This window comes from Crotalus tigris, unplaced genomic scaffold, assembly GCF_016545835.1.
Source record: "Crotalus tigris isolate CLP2741 ecotype Arizona unplaced genomic scaffold, ASM1654583v1 scf7180000019068.10715455, whole genome shotgun sequence".
Lineage (NCBI taxonomy): Eukaryota > Metazoa > Chordata > Lepidosauria > Squamata > Viperidae > Crotalus > Crotalus tigris.
Genome location: NW_024097358.1, coordinates 7,149,279 through 7,176,636, shown reverse-complemented (window position 1 = coordinate 7,176,636; position 27,358 = coordinate 7,149,279). Strand labels below are relative to the sequence as shown.

The 27,358-nt window shown below is 40.8% G+C and overlaps 1 protein-coding gene across 4 annotated transcripts in view; it reads left to right on the top strand.

Moving 5' to 3' along the window:
- The window catches only part of THRA (thyroid hormone receptor alpha), a 163,440-nt gene that overhangs the window by 119,059 nt on the left and 17,023 nt on the right, over nucleotides 1–27,358 (top strand). For all 4 annotated transcript variants that reach the window (XM_039358801.1, XM_039358800.1, XM_039358802.1 and 1 more), the window contains 4 exons: nucleotides 9,122–9,183; nucleotides 18,056–18,156; nucleotides 24,926–25,073; nucleotides 25,442–25,647. In XM_039358801.1, coding sequence (XP_039214735.1) covers nucleotides 9,122–9,183; nucleotides 18,056–18,156; nucleotides 24,926–25,073; nucleotides 25,442–25,647 — 517 coding nt within the window. The remainder of the gene's footprint in view (nucleotides 1–9,121; nucleotides 9,184–18,055; nucleotides 18,157–24,925; nucleotides 25,074–25,441; nucleotides 25,648–27,358) is intronic.

The window sequence follows — 27,358 nt, the reverse complement described above, 5'->3', positions numbered from 1 at the left end:
CTCCTATAGCTGTGGCAAAGGGGACCTTCACCTCCTATAGCTGTGGCAAAGGTACTTTTGTACCTTTTACTAGTCCTGGAGGACCTTGAGACTGTCACTCATGATTAGTCGCCTCATGATTAGATTATTGTAACATGCTATTCATTGGGCTATCCTTAAGGACCATTCCAAAACTACAACTGGTCCAGAATGTGGCAGCAAGGACAGTCATGGGAGTATCACGTTATGCCCATGTGACCCTTCTGCTTTCTGAACTCCACTGGTTGGCAGTTGGCTTCCATTTTCAATTCAAGGTGCTAGTTATTACCTTTAAAGCCATTTCATGTCATAGGACCTAATGTTTTGATGCACTGCTTGTGTCCAGTTGTCCTTGCATGTCTAATTTTGTCTAGCAGGGTGAGTATACTTATGAGTCCTGTCAATTAAACAATGTCATGTTACACAACCCAAGAAGTGCGCCTACTCTGTTGGACATTTTGTCGACTGTCCTCAAAGATTCATGTGGCTCCCATCCTTATGTACTTCAGGAAATTATTGAAGACTTAGTTGTTTTTCCAGTTGTTGCGAATAGGATGATTGTGGAGACACTTTTTATGGTGTTTTTCTTTTTTTGTCGGAATGTTTATGGGTTTGGGTTTGGGACTTTGCTGTTTTGATTGGTGATATTTTTCATATGTTGGCATAACTTGCCCAGAGTTATTTAGGTGTTGAGCAGCTAGTTCATTAATTAATTAACTAGATACACAAACACTTAGGGATAGGATTTGCTTACAAGTTTGAGATAAAATGCTCTGTTCTTCTCTATTTTTGCCCATCCAAGAAATCCATTACTCTTGAGTTGTGTATCCTTTCATAAAGAGAAAGAAATAAGTTTGGCTACCATAAAAAGAATCATTTCTATGTTCACAGTTATTATCTGAGCAATTATCACTTCATTGATTTGATTTGATTTGATTTCTATAGCATTGCATCCCAACAAGTGACTATATATGGATTGAATATCCAATTTTTCCACAATAAGCCATCATGCAATGGGAAAACAAGTTTTGATTTTGTTTGGTAGAAGCATCTACTTGAGACCCTTGTTGTAAAGATGGATATTTTTGTGGGGTGGGGGGAAGGTAGTTGCTGCATATATATTTACAGCATCTACTGCATTTATAACACACACACACCTCTTATTTTTCTCTTCAAAATGTGTAGCATAGCATGCAGGGGTGCCTTATCCAGCCCATATATCCTTATACCACAAGTCTAAATCTAAGAGATGGTGATGACTCAAACTTCCTACTGAATTTTACATTCAGGGAAGATTTGAACTTGGCAATCAAAGCTCATTGTCTCCATTCTAGCACACAAATATTTCAAATCAGAATCTCCTCCAAGTCTTTCCCTTTCCCTTCCCTTCCCACCCACTGGAATTCACAGGGCTATTCTGTCTTTTTTCCTTCCCTAGAAGCTGGCACCCAGATCAAAAACAATTTATTGCATTCCCTGCTCTTTCTCTTCTCCTCTCCGACCTCTCTGGGGAATCCCGAAGGCTATAAGGCAGAATATCTCTGTGCCTTTCTTTCGTGTTCTGCTGCTGGCACATACTGTCCTCAGGTGCCGTCCTGGCCTCCTTTGCTGGCAGAGAGCCAAGCACCGTCATGCAAGCTGTTGTGAGGAACAGCCGAGAGAGAGCATAGTCTGGCACTGGTTCCAGGAACTCCTAGTACAAGCCGTGCCTATAAGCTTTACGTGGATGAGAGGACATCCTGTTGGGTGCTTTAGAAATGGGGAGGGGTATCAGTCTGGTCGTACCAGTCTTGCCTTCCCCCTCAACTTTGCAGTCACGATAGTCTTTTTTTAGAAGCTGCATTGTGTACATGCTGATATGTAATGTTTGTTCAAAGAGTGCACGTACACACTGCCAGCCTGTGCTGTTTTGGGGCTGCTTCACTGACAAACAGCTTTAATTTTTTCTGCCTTTCCTTTGCATATCCTGCTGCTGTAATTCAAACATTAAGGCTGCATTTGGTTGGATGTATATTTCTGTTGAAATGCCTATGAGACAGATGTGGAAGCCCTGTTTTTTAACACTGCATAAACCTGCATTAGGGCTGAATCACTTTGTATTATAGATGGGAGTTTACATCACTACAGGTTTCCATTCCATTTAACTATAAATATGTAAACAGGTGTATGTCTGTGGTGGGGGTGTGGAAGGGGCAAAATGAACTTATTTTCTCTTAAATATAATTTCTCATGCTAAGGGGCTATTTCTCTATGGAGAAGTATTAAATTGTGCAGGTGCCTTCCTGTTGTCTGAGTGGTACAGTCCAAGCACATATTTTCTTGCTTGCGGTAATATGGGGAATCCTAGCAGAAAAAGAAGAGAAAGATTAAGTTTCCCCGAGATTCAATTCCTGAATCTAGGTTGCAATTGGCCTACCTAATGGGTAGTATTTTGTAGAGAGCCTAGATCAGTGGTTCTCAACCTGTGGGTCGGGACCCCATTTGGGGTCGAATGACCATTTCATGGGGGTCGCCAAACCATGCTGTCCGCCATTTTTTTCCCTTTTCCCTAGCTGTCCTACTCCCTCTTATTGGTGGCCACACCCACTTGGGGGTCACCACAACATGGGAAACTGTATTATGGGGTCACGGCATTAGAAAGGTTGAGAATCACTGGCCTAGATGCTATACCATTTCTGGTACAGAAATCTCAAATAATATGTATATAAAAAGAAACATATTCCAGGATATAAAATTGGCAATTGTGGTTCTTCTCATCACAGTTGTGATAGCCAAGTCAAAGCAAATTGTGCTTCCAGGTGATCAGTTGACACTGTAGCTGCTGAATGAGAGCTATTTTTCATTTCTTGTAAATCCTTTTCAGAAGAATTCATGCTCTAACAACCATTTTGGGAGCTTATTATTATTATTATTATTATTATTATTATTATTATTATTATCTGTTGCTGCATTTTTCTTGCTCTGTTATTTAATTCTGAGGAGAAATCTCCCTGGCATTTGGGCTATATTTGATGCATTTCTGTCTTGTTCATAGGATTTTATGTGTAATGACTTCATGGGACCTTTTATCTCAGTGGTGGTGAACCTATGGCACGGGTGCCAGAGGCGGCACTCAGAGCCCTCTCTGTGGGCACGTGCACCATCGACCCAGTCCTAGGTCTTCAGCTGGGTTTTATAAAACCTTTTTGCTTTAGGCCTCCACTGCTGTGCAAAAAAAAAAAAAGGTTCAATCAATCAATTTCAACTTCTGGGGGAGGGGAAGATCTCGCAAAGTTGAAATTGATTGAACCCAGTCTGCTGTTACTACCGCAGACACGCCCACCCAATGGGCCACACCCACCCAGCACCCGATGATGTATAAGTGGGTTTTGGGTTGCAGTTTGGGCACTCGGTCTCTAAAAGGTTCACCATCACTGTTTTATCTAAAGAGACCCACCTGAGCTCAGTCTTATGGGGTGATTTCAGAAATCACTAAAAACATTCCTCTTTGCCAAGTTTTTAAAAATAGTTTGCAAATAGGCTGGGAATTTTTTTAAAAATTGAAGTGCTATGAAATTGCAGAAACATGAGACTCCCCCTCCCAATTCAGTACTTTATGAATACGCAGGTTGCAAAGAGGTCCAACAGGGTGTCTTCCCCACTCTGCCTTCTGCATTCCATTTAGCACCACAACTGCCAATAAGATATCTACATGCAAATGAAGTGCTTGGACTGGCAGATGATTGGTGGAGCTTCAGCTGAGGTCACCGTTTGTTGTTGTTTTTGATCTAGGCCAAAAAGGACATTTTGTCTTTGGAATTTATTTTGGAAGGAAAAGCTAGTGGAGAGACATGCATTTCTGCACACTTACTCTGTTGGGGGAGACGAACCCAGGCTATTAAATGAAGAAGACTCTATTCCCTGTAGTATGTTGTAATGACAGTTATGATGATGATGATGATGATGATGATGATGATGATGATGACGAGGAGGAGGAGGAGGAGGAGGAGAAGAAGAAGAAGAAGAAGAAGAGGAAGAGGAAGAGGAAAAGGAAGAAGAAGAAGAAGAAGTCAAAATTTCACTAATGTTAAGATCACCATGGAGGGGTGGGAAAATAAGTACTAATATGCAGAATTTCTAATTATAATTAATCATTATCATACTTTTATTTTGCTCTGTTTAATGTTTCTCACAGTAAAATATTCATAAAAGATAAAAGAAAATGAAAATTAGTATATGCCCATATTGGCCTGTAGCAACCAATACCTGGATTGCTGCATTCTGGAGCAATTTAAATTTCTGAGTGTTTTTCAAAGGCAGCCCCATATTAAGCACATTGTAGTAATCCAGACAAGTGGTAAATTAACCATCAGGAGGTCTTTTGCTTCAGTGAAGTCTGCACCTTGTGTACCAGCCATTGCTGCACAAAGGTCCCCTGTCTCCAGCTTCCATCTGACCATCAAGCAGTAGCTGCAGGTTCAGAAGGATGCCAGAGATATAGACCTGCTTTTTTCAGAAGTGGTGCTGCCCTGTCAAATGGCAATTCTGAAGATATTGCTCAGTGAAAAAAAATGCGAACCCTACCCAGATCCTTCACAGCCTTCAGACACTAGGCCAAGATTTCAACAAAATGTCTTTTGCTGTTTGCACAACAAACTTCCCAGCAGCTTCATGTAAATATAAAAAAGTAGAGGAGAGAAACTGAGCCTTGCAGCATTCCATAGAGAGCAAACTCTCTTGGCCGTTCTCTCATCCCCCATCTCTTGAGTGGAACTGCATTGAAGAAAAAGAGCAGAAGTATAGGTAGTCCTTGCTTAACAATGGTAATTGGAACTGTAAACTCATTTGCTAAGCAACTTGGTTATAAGGTGTGATATCACATAATTGCACCAACTTATGATAGCAGTTGCAGCAATCCCAGTTTCTGTCATCAGGCAAATTCTGAGCAATCACAGCATCCCCCAGTCAAGTGATTACCATTTATAATCTCCTGCTGGTTTCCCCCTTGACTTTGCTCATCAGAAACCAGCAGTGAAGGTCACAAATGGGAATTGTGTGGCTGGGGAAGACTGTGATTTATAATTGCAAGCCAGTTGCTAAGCACCCCATGTAATTATGGGATGCTGTGAGAGCTGCAATATGAGAACCCATCATAAGTCCTCCTTGGTCAACACCACCATAACTTTAAATGGACACTGAATGAGTGTTCCAATTCTGAATCCCTTCCTGCCAATGTCAAGAAGGATCCCAGGCTAATGCTATTGAGGGCTGTTAAGAAATCCAAAAATACTATGATGGGCAGGTTTCTCAAATCTCATTAAAGGTCATCCAGAGGGCAACTGAAGATGGTCCATCCCATATCCAAGCTTGAATCTTAAGTGAAAATGATCCAAATAATCTGGTTCATCTAAGGCACTGATGGCGAACCTTTTTGAGACCAAGTGCCCAAAAACCGCCCCGCCCCCTGGTCCGCCCCCCGCTCCACTCCCCACAGGATCACTCACCACAGATCACCCAGGCAGCCTTGCAGCGCCATGGTGGCCACACCCTCCGCCTGCACCCTGCAGCATCATCTGCACATAATGGGGCGCAAGGGCGGAGTCTTGCCCCTGCTGCCCAGCTGCCATGTGCTTGGCTGTGCTGCTCTGCGTGGGCCGCACCTGAGGGAGCCTCTCCTCCAGGCAGGCTGCTGGTGAGGAGGCGGTTGCAGGGGGAGGCGGGGCTGTGACAACAGCATTTGTGCCCACAGAGAGGGCTCCGGGTGCCACCTCTGGCACATGTGCCATAGGTTCGCCACCACTGATCTAAGGTGTTCTGCAGCTGTACCCTGATACAATCTCACACCCAAGAATTGGATATTAGATACAGAGCCATAGTTGTCCCATATAAAGAGCTCCAAAAAGGATCTTTTCAGGCAGGGTATACCACAAAACCAATAGCATCTATTTTTTCCTAACAGACATGTTAACTACCTCTCATTCCAATTCATCATACCTCTCAGATTCCTTGAAGAGTCAAGAAGCATGGATCAAGATCACAGATGTCCAGAGATAGCTAGGAAAGCATTATACCTTTTTACCTCAGAGTCTAGGCAAGATGTTACCTGTATCACTTGTAATAGACCCTCCCCATAAAAAAATCAATCCTTTGCAAATTGGAGTGACCATTAGCAGAATGCTATGCTAACTGCTCACAATGGGAGATCTACCTGCTGCTTCTACTCTTAACTAAACTGCTAACTGACAAGCCTGCCAGTACTATAAGGGAGAAATAACAATGCTTCATCTCAATTGTTGCTTTAGCATAGAATCAGACTTGAATATCTATGGTATTTTTCTCCTCTAGCACATTAAGAAGTCTCTTTTGCTGCTGCCTCTTCTGAAGGTTCTCAATAAACATCAAGAGGAAGGCCTCTTAGAACAGTCCCATTAAATACCTGGATTGCTTTTTTCAGTGGGTAACAAATTGCTCAACAGAATTGCCCACAAGATCACATATTGCAAAGAATATATTCTTATATAGTGGATGAACCTTGAAATTCTTTGTCTTAGTCAACCCTGCTGCATTTTAGATGGCATTCAGGCTTAATCTTTGTAGCCTTCTTTTTCTGGAAAATAATTTCCTCTCTTGCTCACAAACATCTTGAAACTAAGATGGGGAGAGAGTGATATTAGGGGCTAAACTGATGTAATTATGAACACAGCTGGATAAGTTCATTTTTTTTCTTTTATACAATAGTGTCCAATTCTAAGAGAATGGACAAGTCCCTGCACTTTTTTTTGCAAGGTTTTTCAGAAGTGGTTTACAATTTCCTGTTTTTTAGGGCTAAGAAAAAATGGCTGACCCAGGTCACCAGCTGGCTTCATGTCCAAGATGGGACTAGAACTCCCAGTCTCCCAATTTTTAGCTTAATGCCTTAATCATGTACCAAACTGGCTCTCTAGGTTCATACAGCTCAATCTAGTATGAGAAATTCATGTATTTACTTTGCTTTATAATGTCTTTCCCCAAGGAATTCAAGGCAGCTTATACCCTATGCCTTCATTTTATCTTTATATCAACTCAGTGAGATAAATTGGGTTGGAAGAGAGCTACTAATTCAAGATACAAAGAGAATTTCCTTGGCCGATAGCAGATTTCAGTCTGATTAGTCTAACATCTTAACCTACTATACCATGCTAATTGTTTGAAATACTAAATTCTCTACAATGGAAGCTATAAATTCTGCCCCTTCTCTAATAGTGCTAAGAATATTCAGTTTCTTTGGAGGTATATTAGGAAAAAGTGCACAGGGTCTATAATTTGAAATAATTAAAAGCCAGATTTTCCCTGGATTATGGGCATGTAGGTGTTCCTATGTACAGTTAGTCCTTGATTTCTTTACCTCAGTTGAGACTAGAATTGCCATTTCTAAGCAAGGCAGTTGATAAATGAGTCACACCCAGTTTTAGGGCCTTTTTTCTCACATTTAAGTGAATCATTGCAGTTGTTAAGTCAATCAAATGGTCATTAGATGAATTCAGATTCTCCCATTTGACTTTACTTGTTGGAAGTCAGCTGGAACTGTTGCAAATGGCAATCACATGACTGGAATGATGCAGCCTTCGTATATACATGCCACTTATCCAAATTTTAAACATGTAAAGATGCTGTGCAACTGTTGTAAATGGCCATTAGTTACTTTTTTCAGTGCTGCTGTAACTTCAAATGACTGCTAAATGAATGGTTATAAATAAGGAGTATCTGTACATATTTTGCAGAGAAATATAGTTTATATTTTAATTAAAAAATCATTTTTTCTAAGAATATTCTACCTACATAAAATTTTTATCTCAGTCATATATGCATATAAATTATACACACAAGATCATTTTTTCAGCTGTTTTTAATTGTCTGAAATCTTTGGAAGAATTATTATCAGAAATTTCTAACATTTATTTTAAAGATTTTTTTTCTCTAAAAACAATTTCTCAGATCTTTGACTAGAAAAAAAATATTCTCAGATTCTGCATACTATACTGTACTCAAATTACTGAAACATTTAAAGTTTCATAGGATTTTTGGTAATTAATTTAATTTCAGACCATTGGGTAATAGACAGTTTTGATAAATTTTCCTTGATTATTCATTAGAGTTTGGGTCAGTAATCAATAAATCATCTATTCTTTTCTTAAAAAATATATATATATATACTTCTGGCAATTTATAACAATCTTTAATTAGGCTTTTCCCCAAATACTGTAATTTGAATCTTCTTTTCAAATTAATAAAGTATACCATCCAAGTTTAATAACACAAATTAAATACATGTGCACAAAATATTGGGTATAGTTGCAAATATTAGCTGAATTGGGACTCTATTTTTTTGTACTAGCAGGAATTTCCAATGTTTCATGAATTTTTCCTCTTCCCTTTCATAGACACTTATGGTTCAGCTACCAAAAGGATTCTTGTAACTTACACCTTTCTTTCTATCACATTTTCTTACTCCAGCAAGGTATTATCTTAAGGCAGAAGTTAACTTTGGATAGGTTATGTCATTAAGTCCTAACCTATACTAAAAAGCTGTCACAAGATTAAATGGAACAATCACCCTGAGCTTCTTGGGCAAGTGTAATGCTGTGATGACAACCTCTCACTTCTTTTTAGGGTAGCCATAAATCTCAATGCAAGAAGTAAGACCTTAGATTGGGTTGGGTTAGCTTCTTTTAAGTGCCTTCTGATAATTTAACTTCCCTTTTTTTGATCTCCTGCATAAAGTCCATTCTAGCTTGAGGTAAGAACAGAATAGCAGGACTCTTACTTGTGTGAAGGATAGCATGGGAATCTTGGCCCTAGAGAGGGTTAACCATGCATATGTGCATTAAAACATCTTCCCAACCTCTTTATCACTTCTGTTCTTCTCAGATAAGTCCCCTTGTACTGCTCACACCTCCTGATTTCTTAAAGAGTGTAGGATAATGGAAATGCTGCACCATGAAGAAAAAGGGTGAGCTGATCTCTGGTGATTTGGGAACGTTTTTGAGGCAGGGGATAAGGTTTGAGCAGATGAGCAAGAAAGATAAATTGAATGCGCAAAACTCCATATTTCTGACAGATTCTCTCCTTTTTCTCTTCTCTGAAGGTGGCCGGATGGGAAACGTAAAAGAAAAAGCAGCCAATGTTCGGTGAAAAGCAATATGTCAGGTAAGCATCTCTTCCAAGTGTGCCAATGCTCAGAATTTTTGAGATCAATGTGCTTATCTCTTCTGTGATACTAGAAGACAGTACATTTCCTTGTAGTCCTGCCAGCAGGATATTGAGGAAGTGACTCACTTTTTAGGATTCTTTCCTTTGCTGTAAGAACAGAACTTTTACTTGGTAGAAAACAATCCATCCAAAGATGATAGCACTTTGTAATAACTACAGCAGGATTGTTCTGTTTTTCCACTGTCCTAAGCAGGCAGAAAAATCATATAAGGCCATATCCAGCTGATAGCGACAGGTCTGTTTGGCTTTGTCAGTTACAAATTTGGAAGGTCTGGCATTACCATTTGTAAGCCTTTTTATGGAGATTTGCAAATCTCCATGAAGATTTAAGGGGACAGGATCTCTGTTAGCTTCCTATCTTGTACTCAAGCATGTATTTCTTTGGAAATTCCTCTTAAATCACATTATTAATTAGATTTTAATAGTGGAACAATTATTCCAACTGAGTTTTCTTAAAAATGTATTTATTGTTTGTTTATGTATTTATTTATATCATGCCTTTATTATTTTTATAAATAACTAAGGCAGTGAACATATCTAATACTCCTCACTTCACTTTATTTTCTCCACAACAACCTTGTGAGGTAAATTGGGCTGAGAGTGACTGGCCCAAAGCCACCCAACCAGTTTTCATGCCTAAAGCAGGATTAGATATCAGAGTTCCTGGATTCTAACTTGATGCCTTAATCACTTGACCAAACTGGCTTTCAAAGTTATTATTATACTTATATAACAAAGGATTGATATTCCAGAGGATTGGAAAGATAGAAGAAATTAAAGGAGATGGGGGAAACCTGCTTTGACAAATTTAAATAAAACAATATCCCCAGAATGTATCCAACTTTGACTTGAACCTATTGAGGGGGGGTTGTGTTTTTTTTTAAATGTTTTTCACTAGTCCAGAAAAGGCAGTCATGGGGCACCTCAAGATATCGAATGTCAAATAGCAGAGCCTGCAATAGGAAGATAAACCACTAAAGAGCTGGGGGCGGGATTCTAAAGGTGAGGCCACAGTGGGTCATGGGGCAAGAGAGAATCACATGTGGACTGGTGAATGCAAAAGAATGCCAGACCACATCTTTCCCCCTTGTGTGATTTTTTTTTCTATCCCCGTTTAGCCAATCTCTTCCTACACCTCTCAAGACCTGGCCATGGTCAACATTTTTTCATTTTCCCTCTTATTAAAATATGCTGTTCAAAACTCTTAATTTTAATTCTTGAGAGTTTTTTAAAGTGATGCAGCAGCATGGCAATAATTTTACATTAATCCACCCATCAGCAGTGTTTATTTGATTTGTTTTTAAATAGAGGCTAAACAAAGAATATAAACCAGAATTTCCAATCTTAGTAACTTTTCAACTCCCAGAATTCTCTAGCCAGCTGCAGAACATATTTACTTCCATTTTTACAGATCTGAAGAGGTATGTCCATGTGAAATGCAAATTAGAAATAACATTTTTCATTCTTTTCTCATAAAAATAAAAAAGTAGATGGGATTATTTCGCATTCATATACATTCGCCCTTTGGATAAACCACATTGAAGAAAACTCTTTTCATAAGGTTTTAGCAGCTTTGTTGCCGTTACTGTGCATACAGTTAAAGAATGGTCTGTGTAAAACGAAGCATACCACAAGGCTAGGAAAAGAGGCAGTGCCCCTATATCTGCACTAAAAAGGTTCTTGGTTTTCTTTCATTTCCTCCAAGAATCTGGCAAGTTGGGGTTAGTTTCCTCTTTAGAAAATTCTTCCCAGATTTTTCTACAGAGAATGAGTATTGGGTTTAAGTTCACAATGTATCTGCCAGGGGACAGCAGAAAGGAAGCAGATCTGGCTTCTTTCATCTGTGAGGAGACTTAGGGTCAAAAGGAGGCTATAGCAAGACTAAGACCAACCGGACTTCATTCCTCAGCCAGAAGAGAACTGCTGTCTTGCTCTATTTTAGTTTTTTCCTCATTCTTTTTGTTTCATGTTCATCAGCTTTCAAAACTGCAGGCAGAGGTTATCCTGACTTTTAATATATCTACAGCACATAGAAACTTTATTATTATGGAAAGTTTGTGATTAGAAAATAAATCATAACATATAACACCATTATTTTTATGAGTATTTTATGGTACTCTCTTTTAACTTGATCCAGATACATTGGCCTCCTATTCTCATAATCCCTCAACAGCATGGCTGGAAGCTTTGCTTGGGGGAGGATGTGTGGAACATATAGTTAGTTAACTCCCATTAGTTTGAGGCTGTCTTAGGGACCGTGCATGTCTTTTTTTATTTACAGATAATTCTCGTTTAGCAGCTGCTTCATTTAGCAATCATTTGCGGTTACAATGATGATTTAACCATAATTTTGCTACCACTCTTCGCATTTATGACCTCCACATGTCTGTAAAGCAAAGAAAATCTGAATTGAGATCATAACACAGTTGCAATGTGACTGCTTCGTTTAACAACCGAGTTGCCAGTCTTGATTGTGATCATTTGTCAGTCTTACTAGATAGTCCTGAAAGGAAACAGGACTAGATGAACTAATTCTACTTTAGTGTAAAGCTAACAAAATCTTGCAAGTCTGAAAGTGTAAATTTCCTACCATCTTCTTTACAGCCCAAGAAGTCTCATCTGAGCTTCTTGCCTCTCTCTTATCTGACTGCTCCCTAGGCAGTATCTCTTGGCCCGGTCTCCCAACGTCTTTCTCACATATCATTTACATCACTAAATGAGAACAATCTGCTTTATTTGACATGCAAGACCATAATCTTTACCTTGGAAGCCTGCTTTAATTTACCAGATTAAAACAATATCTTTTATCTGTGTTTACAAAATATGCAAGGGGTGATTTTCAAAAATAATTCTTGAAATGTGTCTATATGATTATAATCTTTAACATTTTTCTTGATTGTTCAATTGTTAATAATCTTCAAATCAAATCTTCAATTAATATATATGAACTCTACTGGAACATTAATTTCTGATGTGAACCTAACTTCCACAATACATAGCAGATAGGCACTGTGTCTGAAAGTCAAATCATGGTTCACTTTTCAGTTTTACTCCTCCTTCCATGTTTCAATAATAGTCATCATTCTTTACTTTCATTGTCTTTTTTTTAAATGACAGATGCAATGTTATTTATGTGCATCTCTCATAGTATGAAAAACATTCAGTAACTAAGAACATATTAAACCTAATAAAATGAAATAACAGAATGTTACGCCTGTAGAATGGATTGCAGTGCTTCAGAAGCAGGTTAAAGAGTCATACTTTCACATGTTTAAACATTCCTTCTAAATAAAAAATATAACAAAGGGGCTAAACTAGAACTGTTCTTCCTGGTGTGCTAGGTATCTATCAGCAGGCATTTTTGTTTTCAGTCATCTGTATTTTGTAATTTCGTTGACTAAAACTTCGTCAATTTTGGGCCAAGTTCTGGAGTTGTGGAGTAGGTGGAAGCACAAAGCAGAATTTGCTGCTAAAGTCAAAACTCATCTCCAAACACAGTGATTGACTATGGTGCTCAAGCTATACCCTCCAACTGTCCTGTAGATAAGATGTAATTGAAATAATGAAAGCATACCAATTCTGTGCAAGCCAAAGAGTTATGGCTGTGAAATTTAGGATTGCTACAGTCCTACTTTAAACAAACATGAAAAAACTGTGTGGGTGTGTATGCCAATTTTGTTAGAAGTAAGAAGCACCTGGAGAACAAAATGAGGTCCTTCCAAATTGCCCCAAACTCCTCTGAAAAATCATTATTTAAGACTTTTAAAAATTGCTGGTAACTTTGCAGCCTAAATATGTTACGAGTTGTAGAGTTAGGAAAGGTGCACGAGGTAAAATTTGAACCAGTCATAAATTATTTGTTTATTTAAATTTATTGACTGTCCAACTCCAGTGGACTCCAGATATTTCAAATAATGACTAAACCACTTTTCACTTCCATTTCTCTCCCCCCCCCCAAAAAAATAATAATAATAGAAGAATGAATGAGTGTAAAGGCAAAGGTTTCTCTTTCAGTCGTATCAGACTAAAGGGCACAGTGCTCATCTCTGTTTCTTGACCGAGGGAGCCAGTGTTGTCCAAAAACATTTTCTGTGGTCAGGTGGCCAACATGGCTATATGCCAAAGGCTCCCGGACGGCTATTACCTTCCCACCTCTACTTGGATTTGCATGCTTTTGGACTGCTAGGTGAGCAGGAGCTGGAACAAGTAATCCCCATTGTGCAGAGCTCAGATCTGAAACCTGGGCTGTCAGCTCTCCAGCTGATAAGCTCAGCATCTTCAACCACTGAGCCATCGTTCAGATTAAGTAGAGTTTTCTATTGTGTTATTTGCATGATGACATCATGATATTCATAATATCACTTATGCCACTTGCCCTAAACAGTCAGTCATGCTGGAGTGAGGAGATTTTGGATGTAATGTGCTAAATTACATGTATCCGATTGGATGCAGCTTAAAATGCTAAGCAGAATTACATATGACCACGCTCTTTTTAAAATACTTAAAATAAAACAATTAGAGCAGAAGATGTGATAAATCTTCCTTTTGTGGATGTTCCAGCATCTGCCTGTTTTCACAGTGTACATATGTATATTTGATGGCGTAAAGATACACCTAAAATGTGCTTCCAGTTGTACTTGCCAAACTTCTCTCTAATCAGAAACTGTGATAAGGCAGAATTACTGATTGTGGGGAAGTTTATAAATAAATTCAGCTAAACGTAAAATAGTTTTTGTAGCTGCTTATGGATAACAGGGAGAAAGCTTGCACCTGTTGCTTTGTAATCATTGTATTTTAATATTTATATATGCTTTTGGAGAATTATATAGGTTTGTATGTTTATTTATCTGTATCCTAGCTTTATTATATTTACAAATAATTCAAGGTGGTGGACATATCCATCACATCTTCCTCCTCTTGGGTTCAGCTCTCATTTTTGTCCCAGGCTTGAAGAAAGCTGTCTTATGTATTCTCAAGTATTAAAAACATATTCCCCAAGTCACTTTTCACTTAAAAAAAAAAAGACTTGCCAAAAGTTTCTTTAAAGTTGGAAAACAACTTGCTCGGGACTTTCTTGTTCTGTTTTGTAGAGGCTACATTAGTGATATCATAGCTTCTGCTCAATCAGCAAATGCAAATATAGGTAGTCCTCGACCTATGACCAGAATTGGGACCAGAATTTCCATTGTTAAGCAACACACTTGTTAAATGAATTGTGCCCAATTTTGTGATCTTTTTCCCATGGTTGTTAAGAGAATTACTGCAATTGTTAAGTGAATCCTGGGGCTGTTAAGAGAATTCAGTTTCCCCGATTGATTTTGCTTGTTAGACGCCATCTTGGAAGGTCGCAAAGGGCTATTAAACATACCCCAGACAGTGTGACTGTCTTAAATACATGCCGGTTGCCAAGTGCCCAAATTTTGATAATGTGTCTGCAGTTGCTGAGCTGGCCATAAAGGCAAGGGGTCGTCCCAGATCACCTTTTTCAGGGCCACTGTAACTTTGAATGGTCTAAATGAATGATTATATGTTGAGGACTACATGCACTTGCTTGTGCTGCTGCCTTACAAGATCGACCCCTTTTGTAGGAAGGCATCTTTCAAGCCATCCTTTATAAATACAGGATCATTGTGTTTTCCTGTGTAATTAGCCCTTTAAAAAAAGCTATTACGAATGATTCTCAGTCTATCTGGGAAGACTTCCATAAGATTTTATTGCTTTTATGCATTCCAGAGATTTAGAAAGTTCTCTGTGGGCCAGAACAGAAAATGGAATTTCTTCTTTTCCTGAAAGTTATTGTCTTAATACCAAAATACCAAAACTTGGAGAAAGGATTGCCAGAACTGTTTTTTAGGGCTGTAGGTCTATAGCAGAGCACAGTTTGCCTGTGAAAGGCTTCATTCTTTGTCTCTGGCATATCCACACAAGGATCCTTACTTAAGCCATAGAAAGTCTTTTTGATCAATATCAACAATATAGACTGGTAGAATCACTTCGTGTAACAGCTGTCAGTAAGCTGTGTTTTTCAAACTTGGCAAATTTAAGAGGTGTAGACTTCAACTCCCAGAATTCCCCAGCCAGCATGCTGATCTAAGCACTTTTCATTTGGAAGTGCTTAGATCAATTTACTTACTAAATTATGTATTCTTTGTCATTGGGAAATTATAAATACCCAAGATGAAAAATGATGTTTTTTATTAATAAAATAATATATTTGCCAAGATATCATGCTCTATATCAGTGATGGCAAACCTATGGCACTCGTGCCAGAGGCGGCACTCAGACCCCTCTCTGGGCACACCTGCCACTGCCAGCTCGCTCAGGTCCATTAGGCCACCGCTGGCGCCCGGAGCAGCAGCCCCATCCAGCACAAAGAAGGCGAAACAGCTGGCTAGCAAGCTTGAGTAGAGGTGGTAGAGCATGCCGCCATGCGCTCGCTGGCCTCTGTGTGTGGTGGCTGATGGTGTCAGGCAGCAGCCACCCCTGCCTTACCTTGCCCCATAGCAATGGCACCCCCACCCTACCCCCTGCCTTACCCCGCAGGATGAGCCTCCTGCCCACTGCCCCATTCACCAGAGAGCCCCTGGATCTCCCCCAATCCTGCCCAGCACCCACAGGCATCCCTCCACGAGCAACATCAAAGTGGCCACGCCCACTCTGGCACGCCCACTCAGTCTGCCATGACCACACCCACCCAGTGGCCACGCCCCCCACCCCCGAGGGCATCACAATGCTGATGGGGCCATGGCACTTTGCGATAAATAAGTGGGTTTTGGGTTGCAGTTTGGACACTTGGTCTCTAAAAGTTTCACTATCACTGCTCTGTATCATTACACAGCCATTTTAAAAGTCTATTAAATGTATTTTATTACACCTAAAATTGATTCAGTATGTTGTTTCTACAAGTTTGCTAATGCAAATTTGTTTTTATTATGCTGTTCGTTATCAACCCTCCCCCTTCTGCCCTATACACACAATTTTCAGTATTCGATTCAGATTTGTCCATGGGAATGCGTATATCTGTGTATTGGAAAAATACAAACTGCCAAGTATTTCCCTAGGAATATGTTCATTAGGCATTTTGAATTGGCAGTAGTTCCACTGTAAAAAAAAAAAGTGGCGTATTTGTGTGACATCTACATGTGCTCTATAGGTGGTGGTGGTGGTTAGTTGGGAAGTATGCATTTTATATACTAAGGGATGTCCAATATGGAAAATGTAATGTGAGAATCAGCTCTCAGCCATTTCTAGGAATCAAAGAAGTTCATTCATATAGCAGTAAACACGTAATAGATATTAATGGCATGCTCGTTTGAGAAGAGCATGAAGTTTCTTTTCAACAAAGACCCACATAATCAGAGTTGAGTTGTGCGCCCACACACAAAGTTTCAAGACATGCATGCATCCTTGAACCTTTTGTATATGCTGAGTAAAACATGGAGCTCTATTAAGAAAACATCCTGCAGCTATCTATGCATTCTTTAACCCTTCCCCACTTTAATTTCAGAGAAGGGGCCTCAGGGGAAATAGCAGGGGAAACAGAGGGAGAGAAAGGAAGAAGGCAGAGAAAGATAGGAGAGCAGATACAACAAGTAAAGAAGCCAAAAGGGCTGGAAAAAGGATCATAAGGTACAGTGGTGAGAAGCCATTGCCTGAGGAAGGAGCACTGAGCATTGCCTGCCAACCCAAAAAGGTTGCACATCCTTAAAGCCAAACTGGTTGAGCCCAGAACTGAATGGGAAACATTCTCAGCCAAAGTCAAGATAGGTTCTGTAGCTGTTGGTATTAAGAATAAATATAGGTAAAAGAAATGTAGAGATGATAGGGCAAGCAAGCCAAAAAGGCAGTTTGGATGGTGACAGGTAATTTGTTATTGGCTATTCCTCAGGCAATGGAAAAAAGATGCCAGCTTTTATAGCAAGACTGTATAGTCTGTCTTTCTGTGATATCCCTGCCTAGCTCCTTATTACAGCCACAGGAAGAACAGTTCCTTTTGCCACAATAGTAGAGAGTGGGAGTGGGTAAGTAGGGATTGGAAGAGCACAGCTAGGAGAGGACATTGTTATTTCGTATTGATGGAAAAGTCAAGGTTATACAAAGGGGATGGAGTAATTAGCAGGGATGATCATGCCTGCTGCTTTCTTCTCCTTGCCTAGAGACAAAGGGCCTCTTATGGACATACATGTTGGTTACGCTTTTCTCTGCTCTTTATCAATATTTCAGGGAGGGGGGACGTTTCAGAAAGATTTGGAGCAAGCAAGCCAGGCTTTGCCACTGCCTCCTGTCACTCAGCCAGGAAGCAGGACTTGAACCGTCTTGTACACTCTATTCTGAGGGAAGATGGGTCATGGAGTTCTAAGCCTCCACCTTCTACCTGCTGTCAACAAAGCAAAGGGGATTTTGCATCCTGACATTCTTCTAAGGCACTGCAGAATAGCAAGTTTAGCTACTTGTCCTTCTTAAGAGAACCGATGTTATGTTGAGCTTTAAGTGATTTTGTTCTCATTTTGTAAAAACAAACCACAGAGAACCAGAACTGGCTTATAAAATGGTGCCTAAAGTTCAGTTTTAAAGAAATATAGTGGGAATGAACACTTTATATAAACTTTATGTTCAAAGGACAAATGTATCTAACTAACAAATATTGGTAAGTAGTCACAAAGGAGTAGTTATTGCTATCTTGCTCTGTTTCTCTATGGAGTGTGAGTGATGGGCAAGAATGCTTTCTAGTCTACTTCAATAGTCTTAACCTCTTGCAGCTGCTGTTTCATCTTTCTAGCTTTGACCTCTTGGCTGCTTTCTCCTACAGGGTACATCCCTAGCTATTTGGACAAAGATGAGCAGTGTGTTGTATGTGGAGACAAAGCCACAGGATACCACTACCGCTGTATTACCTGTGAAGGCTGCAAGGTAAAAAATACTTGAAAGGTGTTTCTCAACCAAGGGCCTTCCACATCTGCACCTGATCACAGCAGCAATACAGCCCAGCAACCTTTTCCCCCATAACCTTCTGACATTGCTTTCACCTGAATCTCAAGTCATTCCCAAGGCAGTTTAAAGTCATCCTCAGTATACAGTAATACTTTGCTCTTTAAGCAGTCAGTAGGTTGTGATACTTTTACCAATCTGAAAGTGACCATTCAATTGGTGCGAAAGTCAAGTGACCTTCTAGGGTTAGGAACTTTTGGCCACTTGGGCTGTTACAGGCATGCCTCTTACTCTCCAGCCCTTTGGTGCAGTCATCCAAGGTCAGTCTGCTCCAGGCAGCATGAGTGTCCTTGTTCTTTCAAACCAGATTGTTCCCAATTTCAGGCTCAGAGACTTGGATCAGCCTGAGGGGAACTATATGGTGAAGCAGAACAGGTTTCTCTTTGCTGTTTCATGATGCAATTCATCCAATGTCTATCAGTTGTTTGGGTTAGCAGAATAACAGAATTGGAAGGAACATTGGCAGTCTTCTAGTATAACCCCCTGCTCAACAGGAGACCCTATAACATTTCAGACAAATGGTTGTCCAGTCTCTTCTTAAAAGCCTCCAGTGATGGAGCACCCACAACTTCTGAAGGCAAGTTTATTGTTCTAACTATGAGGAAATTTCTCCTCAGTTCTAGGTTGCTTTTCTCCTTGATTAGTTTCCATCCATTGCTTCTTGTCTTGCCTTCTTGTGCTTTGGAAAATAGGTTAACCCTTCTTCTTTGTGGCGGCCCTTGAGATATTGGAACAATGCTATCATGTCACCCCTCGTCCTTTTGCATACAAGTTTTGCAGGGTTGCATACAGGTTTAGCATTCTTCGAAAATATTGCTAGACTTGTGCTCAAATGGAGCTAAATTCTTAGTTGATAATCATGCTGACTTACAATTCACTTCCACAAAACTCAAGCAGTTCACTCTTTTGTCAAAACTTATTTCTTACCTGACCAACTTTATCTATATTGAGAGTGATTAATAGATGTTTTCCTACTAGCTGGTGACATTAGGTAGGAGAGGAGGGAAACAAAGCCTGGGATATCAATTCATCCTTGTTCTGAATATGTCTGCAGACTGTAAATAAGATCAGTGCCATTTGCTAACAGCATGTCTGTGGCAGGATAGGTTGCCAATAGTAAATTCTATGCCAATATAATTTCTGCTAGCTCAAGAAATGGTATATGACACTTCAACGTGCCTGTGAAAAATTCCTGTACCTTAGTACTGGTAGTCCTCAACATACAAACATTGAATGACCACTAGAAGTTACAATAGCACTGAAAAAAGTGACTATGACTGGTCCTCACACTTATGACTGTTGCAACATCCTCATAGTCACATGATCAAAATTTGGGCACTTAGCAACTGCCATGTATTTATGATGGTTGCATCTTCCCTGGGTCATGTGATCCTTTGTGACCTTCCAGGAAGCTTTCAACAAGCAGTTAATGGGGAAAGTTGGATTTTGCTTAACAACTGAATGATTCATTTAACATCTGAAGTGATTCACTTAACATTGGTGAAAATATGTCATAACATCAGATGTAACCCAACAATTGCCTTGTTTAGCAATGGAAATTTTGGTCCCAATTTTGGTTCATAAGTGAAGGTCTCTTTGCAGTTTGAATTAACTCATTCCAGAAAAATTAATTATGTGCATGGTTCTGCTGCATAATGGTAAATCATCCCAAACATTTTATATGGCATCACACGGTTTCTTCTGCAGAAAGTAATGTGAGTTATTTGGTCACTTGGTGATAGGAACTAGAGATGGCAAGCAGACATAACATATATGGAGCAATTGAGGAGAATTCATAAAAACTTTTTGAGCTAGCATTTGGGGGGGGAAAGATTAGACTAGAACAGTGGTTCTCAACCTGTGGGTCGGGACCCCATTTGGGGTCAAACGACCATTTCACGGAGGTTGCCAAACAATGCAGTCCGCCATTTTTTCCCCCTTTTCCTTAGCTGTGCTACTCCCTTTTATTCTATTGGCTTTTGAAAGCCAATAGAATAGACTCTCTTGAATAGAGTCTAATTCTATTGGCTTTCAAAAGCCAATAGGAATTGTCCAGGCTGTCTCTGCCCTGCTGAGCCTGCCAAAAGTCCCATTCTGCAAACGGTGCTGCACCAGTTGAGTAGTCCTCGACTTACGACTGGTTGAGTAGTCCTCGACTTACAACCGGTTGGGGGTCGCGGCATTAAAAAGATTGAGAAACACTGGACTAGAAAAATGAAAAAGGAGAAGGAGATTGTGTCTTTAAAAGCTACAAAAACATCTGGATTTGGATGAAGTCTGGGAAAAAAAGTTAAATCCATTGTATTTTCATGATTTCCAATTACAGAATACTAATTAGTATTTATTATACCTGATCTTTGCCCTATTTGCCAGTCTTTCTCAATACCATTATCTGTACCCCAAATCTGCAAATATGACTAGTTATTTATCATATTTGTAGGATATATGCAGGGCTATCTGTATTAAGGCACAGAGATGCTGATTTGCTGAAAGTTCCCTAATGAGTTTTGCAACTAAGAAAGGTATGTTTTTGAATCTGTATCTTCCCAGTCCAAATTCACTACTCTGGCTACCACACTTCAGTTACGATTATGTATGATTAGCATTATTTGAGTTATGAAGGGCCAAAAAATTAAAATATTATGTCTGGGAGAATTTTATAATCAATATTTAATGCCCAAAATGAAAGGAAGAAGAAATTATGTGGTTTGACTAATCAATGATAATAGGAAACAGTAAAGAAATTGGGAAGATGTGGCTGATGAAAGATTGTACAAGACTGTAAGATAAGGGGGTTTCTGCAGACAAAATAACGTCGTTGTTGTTGTTTTTTCAAAGACGGAATGTCTTTGCTATAAGCTGCGTTAGGGTCAGCATTAGACCCTGCAGCAGAAAATACAAGGGGCATTCTACAGCCATGCACGTTGTGGAGCAGACATGTTAAACTCGCAACATCATGTGATGTCGCGGACGTATCGGAGCTTTTTCCTCATTGCCGGCAATGGGGTGGGCGCGGTTTCCTTGTGACACAGCCAGCCAGTGGGCTGGCAGTTTGACACCCCTATTGTAGAGGAATCGAATCCACAGAAATTTTCCTATAATTAATTAGTGTCGAACCCTGTGGGCCCGACATTCATGGGCAGGCAGGGACCCACCTGCTGAACCACCGCCTTCCCGTCACCCTCCTCACCAGCCGGAACCATCGCCAGACCTCCCAGCTGACGAGCGCAGGTCTGGGGGGGGGTCACCAGCTGACGGGCGCAGGAGTTTGGCGCCGCGGAAGCCTCCCGGCCGCCCACTTCCTCAGCTGGAGCTGTTGCCGAGGATTGTGGGCTTGCCAGCGGCAGCGCCAGCTGACGGGTGCAGGAGTTTGGCACCGCGGCGGCCTCCTTGCCGCCCACTTCCTCAGCTGGAGCCATTGCCAAGGCTTGGCGCAGGACACGGAGTGGCGTGGTGCTGCAGGAGGCGGCAGAACAGGGGGAGGGGTTACCTGCTTCCTGGAAAGCCGGACTCTGAAGGCCTGCCTGTGCTCCAGCCGGAACGTGGAAAGGAGGCAATGTCCCGGTTGGCTGTTTTTGAACTCTGCAGGCCGGATGGTGGCTTGTGGGCTGGGGGGTGGGGCTTGTGTGCGAAGACGTCCTCAGTGCCCAGGAAAGAGCTAGCAAGCAGGTACGGTTGACAAACGGTTGTTTAATCTGTGCAGGAAAAAGTTAGCACTGGGAATGAACTGCTCCCAGTGCTTTACATAGCCTCTTCACACGCAAGCCCCTCAGCCCACAAGATACCATCTGGCCTGCAGAGTTCAAAAGCAGTCAACCGGGACGTTGCCTCCTTTCCACGTTCTGGCTGGTGCACAGGCAGGTCATCAGAGTCTGACTTTCCAGGAAGCAGGTAACCCCTCCCCCTGTTCTGATGCCTCCCACAGCACCGCTCCGTGTCCCGCGCCATGGCCTGCGGGGGAGGCCCCTCCTTAGGCCACCGCAGGGAGTCCTCTTGTCGAGCCGGTGAAGTGCTGGACCGCGGGCGTTGTCCCCAATGTCTGTGGACGTGTTCCCGCCGCAGGGCCTCTCAACGAGTTGCCGAGGCACCAGATTGCAGGCACCAGCCCCAATGTCCACGGATGTGCTGCCTGCTGCCAGGAAATTCTCCCCCCCCCCGGTACATACTTGAGCTGGAACCGGAACTGCCGGAAGTACTGTGCCCATCGGACGTGTTTAGGGGACAGATGTCTCGGTGTCTGCAGTACATCCAGGTTTTTATGATCGGTCCAGACCTCAAACAGTTCCTTTGCCCCCTCCAGGAGGTGCCGCCACGTTGAAAGTGCCCACTGCATCGCAAATGCGGTGCCAGTTTGGTCTCCCCAATGTCTGCGGATGTGCTCCCACCACGGGGCCTCTCCTTGCTGAGGTGCAAGACTGTAGGCACCGGCCCCAATGTCCCCGGATGCGCTGTCTGCCTCCAGCGAGCCCGCAAGCCTCGGCAATGGCTCCAGCTGAGGAAGTGAGCAGCCGGGAGGCCACTGCGTTGCCAAACTCCTGCACCCGTCAGCTGGCGCTGCCATGGGTGAGCTTGCCATCCGCGGCAATGGCTCCAGCTGAGGAAGCGGGCAGCCAGGAGGCTGCTGCAGTGCCGAACTCCTGCACCCGTCAGCTGACGACCCTCCGGACCTGCGGCTGTCAGCTGGGAGGTCTGGCGGTGGTTCTGGCTGGTGAGGGCACGGGGAGGTGGCGGTTCAGCAGGCGGGTCGCCGCCTGCCCATGAATGTCAGGCCCACGGGGCTCAACAACTAGTTTGTGGTAATTGGGAGCCATGCCTGAACAGGAGACTATTCTTTCTACAGGAGGCTATTGGGGGTGTGTGCCTTTGGGGGCTGCAATGTGTCATCTATGGTGGACTTAGTAACAATATGACTTGGAATTCAGGTCTTTAGATTCTTGGGCACATGTAGATTTTCTAGGCGTATTTATTGAATTGTTTTTATTAATGTCATTACTTTGACATTGTACAGTTAAGGTATATGAAACGTGTGCTTGTTTGCATGTCTTTAAATTCCGCAGAGGTATTTCTTTTAATGTAAAGTGCAGCGGATATTATAATAAGAGGAATTAAATCTTCATTCTTGGCCTCATTCAATTATTTTCTCCCAAGTCAACTCACTATTGGATCTGGATTACGGGTGTTCAGTTCAAACACAGTTCAGAACACAGTGGCAGAAAAAAGAGGTTTTCAATTTGATAAATAATTACTTTGTATACAGAGAGGCAAGATAATATTAAGCACACATACAAGAATTTGGTTGCATGCCTGAAACAGAGACATTTTCTAGAACTTTTTTACAATTTCTTGTAGTACTTCAGATTGGTGCACAGTTGTGTTTACTTTTCCTTGAATGGGGATGGGGAAAAGATGAGTGGCCATTAAAAGACTCTGGATGGAGACTGAGTAAAGTGCTATCATAAAAGCTGGTTTCAGTTCCACATTTAATATGGAAATATAAAGTTTGTAACAAACATAAATATATCTTGGAATACACCCAGAGTATATTTCCCTCTTTGTTATTAGTCCATTCTTCCTCCTGCTCCCCCCACTTCTATTTGTTTCAAGAGCCATCCTAACAGTTGATGCAAGCTGCTCTTTTTCTTTTCTCTCTTTATTTATACATTATAAAAATCGCATGAGAGCTGTTTCATGTGGTTTGACAAGATGTTACTTTTGGTAGTTAGAACCCTCTAGGTAGGACTGATCTTACCATTTTGCAGCAACCTCTTTGAAGAATGAGTTAAGTTAGTAAATTTATAGCTTGCCCTTTTTATATACATGACTCTGACCAGTTCATAAGTAAAACAATTAAAATTGCTTGCACAGAAAGGCAAAAAAGATAGTGCCCTTATACCCAGCTGTGTAATGCTGTTTCACAAGTAGGTTGTACCTGACGTATGGCTAAAAAGCATTACCTTTGCTTTCTTTTTATTTACTTTAAAAAAACAACAACCAAAAGGTAAAAGAAACACAGACTTAAATAAAAAACAAACAAACTGTAAGCAGACACAGTGCCTTGGGCAGAAAATTCAAGTGGCATCATAAATCACTCAATTGTGGCAAAATGCCAGCCAGCTCTGCATTGAACTATAGAATTAGTCCTGGGCTGAAAAAGTTTAAAAGCTAATAGTAGGCTTAAGAAAAATTTAAGGGTTGGTAGTGGGGGAGAAAAAAAACCAGTTCCCAGATGTTATCCTTTGGAAAGTTTATGTCAGAAGGCTCAATGAAATAAACGAAAACTCTAGAGGATTCAGTAGAAAGACTATAGTTTCCTGGTAAACTGTCCCGTATTCATTCCTAAGAAACCATGGTACCAGAATATCTCAAGGTGACTATATCTTGGGATAGAACCATAGAAATACTTACAATTTGAAACCCACAAATTCACACTGATAGCAACCTACTGTTCCAAATACTAAAATGATATTTTTTTAACCTCAGTCATCTCTATGATTACATATCTGTCAGTATATCAGTAAAGGTCTGTTTAGTTAGGAAAGTCAATAGCACTATGTACAACAGGACTGTATCCTCTTTGATGGAGTATAGAAGTTCAAGGGTTAGGGAGAGTGGAATAGGGTTAGAGAATCAAAGAATACATGCTCTGCTTTCTAAGGACTACCTGGGTCTCACTGTGTTCTCTGTTCTACAGGGCTTTTTTCGACGGACCATTCAGAAAAACCTGCATCCAACATACTCCTGCAAATATGATGGTTCCTGTGTCATCGATAAGATCACCCGCAACCAGTGTCAACTTTGTCGATTCAAGAAGTGCATTGCTGTTGGCATGGCCATGGACTGTAAGGGCATTGCGCCCATTATGGAGAACTGGGGAGGGGGGGAATTGGGGAGATGGGAATGGGAATGGTTACAGGGAGCAGAGGAGAAGAAATGTGCCCCCAAAATGGATGCACGTTGAAGGATCAAAAGAGGGAAATAATTTGGTGTGTAAAATTGCATAGGAACCATCTTTGAATCCCTATATTTTGACTCCTTGGAATAGCATGAGAGCTGTCCTAGTATTCCCTAAGGTTTTAATTAAGCCATCCTATCATCCTTAATTCCCTCTGGCACCTTGGAATTGGCCAAATTGGTTGCAGAATTCTGATTGGCTCTATGTGAAGTCCCCCCTCCTCTCATACCTCTTCATTCTTCACCACCCTCCTAGTGGTGCTGGATGACTCCAAGAGAGTAGCCAAACGGAAGCTGATTGAAGAGAACCGGGAGAGACGGCGCAAAGAGGAAATGTTGAAATCCCTTCAGCACCGGCCGGAGCCAACCCCAGAAGAATGGGAGCTGATACGAATTGCTACGGATGCACACTGCAGCACCAATGCCCAAGGCAGCCATTGGAAACAGAAGCGGAAATTCCTGGTAAATTGTATTGGCAAATAGGGTACACAATTCTGTTTGTCAGAATTGATGTACACAATGCTTAATTTTACGTATTTTTGTTCTTTATTTTGGATTACGTATAGTTCTTCCTTAACAATAATCCATTAGGCGATTGTTTGAAATTACAGCCACACTGGAAAAGTGATTTATGACTGTCTCATGATCCCTGCGGTCATATAAATACAATTTGTTCATTTATAACAGTTGCAGTATCCTGCAAGTCACAATTGCCATTTGTGACCTTCCCAGCCAGCTTTTGATAGGCAAAATGGGGAAACCAGCAAGCAGTTGCAAGTTGCAATTGCATGATGTCTCATTGAACAATCACAGGTGATTCACTTAACAACCACAACTGGGACTGCTACAACAGCCAGTACTAAGCAGTGCAGTCCCATGATATTTCACTTAACGACCACTTTACTTAGCCACAGTTTTCAGTCCCAATTAAAGTCATTAAGCAAGGATTGCGTATAATATTTTCTGCCCCTATTTTTGTTTTGAAAGTCCATATATTTCTGTAGTCCCTTTACCCCAGGCTTTCCCCAGAATTTCATAGATTAAAAGTAAGTCCAGCAGAATAAGTGAATATATGCATAATTTACTGGGCATCAAGTTTGATTACCAAAAAATATACATGTAATTTAACATATGTCTCTATTTTGTGCTGCTATTGGACCTAGTGTGTTTCTCATTCTTGACTACTTGAAGATGTGTGGATTTCAACTCACAGAATGCTGGCTGGGTAAGTCTGGGAGCTGAAGTCTATACATCTTCCAAGTTGCCAAAGTTGAGAAACACTGTACTAAGCATTGCTGAGAACCGAGCATTGGAAGTGTATTTGTATTTTCTTCCTGATAAAGAAGCAAATACATAGTTAGAGTTTGTGTAATTAGAATTATGCATCTGGACAAAGTATACTCACATTCCTCATAACTAATTAAGATACTTGGTAAGTACACATTTCAGCTGTATGATAGCTACTTTGCAGCTCTCCCATTTATGAGTAAAAGTTACAAAGTGGAGCTTTGTACCAGTAAAAATTACCATTTTGCACCCCAAAAAAATCTTAAGTTCTGTGCTAAAATCACATTAATCAGAATACACACATACCCTTTAATAAAATGCTATAAATGTATTGTGAAAGTTTTTTAAAAACAGACATTTGGCATGGTATCACCCTTAGACTATTTCTCATTCCATTTATTATTCATTTGAATTTGAATGAATTTCAGACTGGAGATACAGAGTGTAATTTTTAAAATCTGTTTTTCATTCATGCTCATACATAAATTGTCTAGCTAATATATTATTTTATTTCAGTGCAGTTGATAAAAACATACAGTATGCCCAGCCCTTGAAAAAACAACAATATGCATTTAAAATTATTTGCAGTTTTACTTTTGAAAATGTACAGATCTCTTGCCTCTCCAACTAATGTTAAAAATTATACAAAGCTCAGTCAGAGTAAACTTGACAATAACGCCAAGAATTCAATCATTTTTATTAAGATTAGTTACACTGCCATAATTAAGCATAGTGTTTCTCAGCTTTGGCAAACTTTAAGTGTATGATCTTCACTCCCAGAAATCTACACATCTTAAAGTTGCTGATTTTAGAAAATACTGATTTAGCAGATTTAGTAGTGCAGAGGTACCTTTGAAGGGTTAATTTGCTTGAGCAAATGGACACA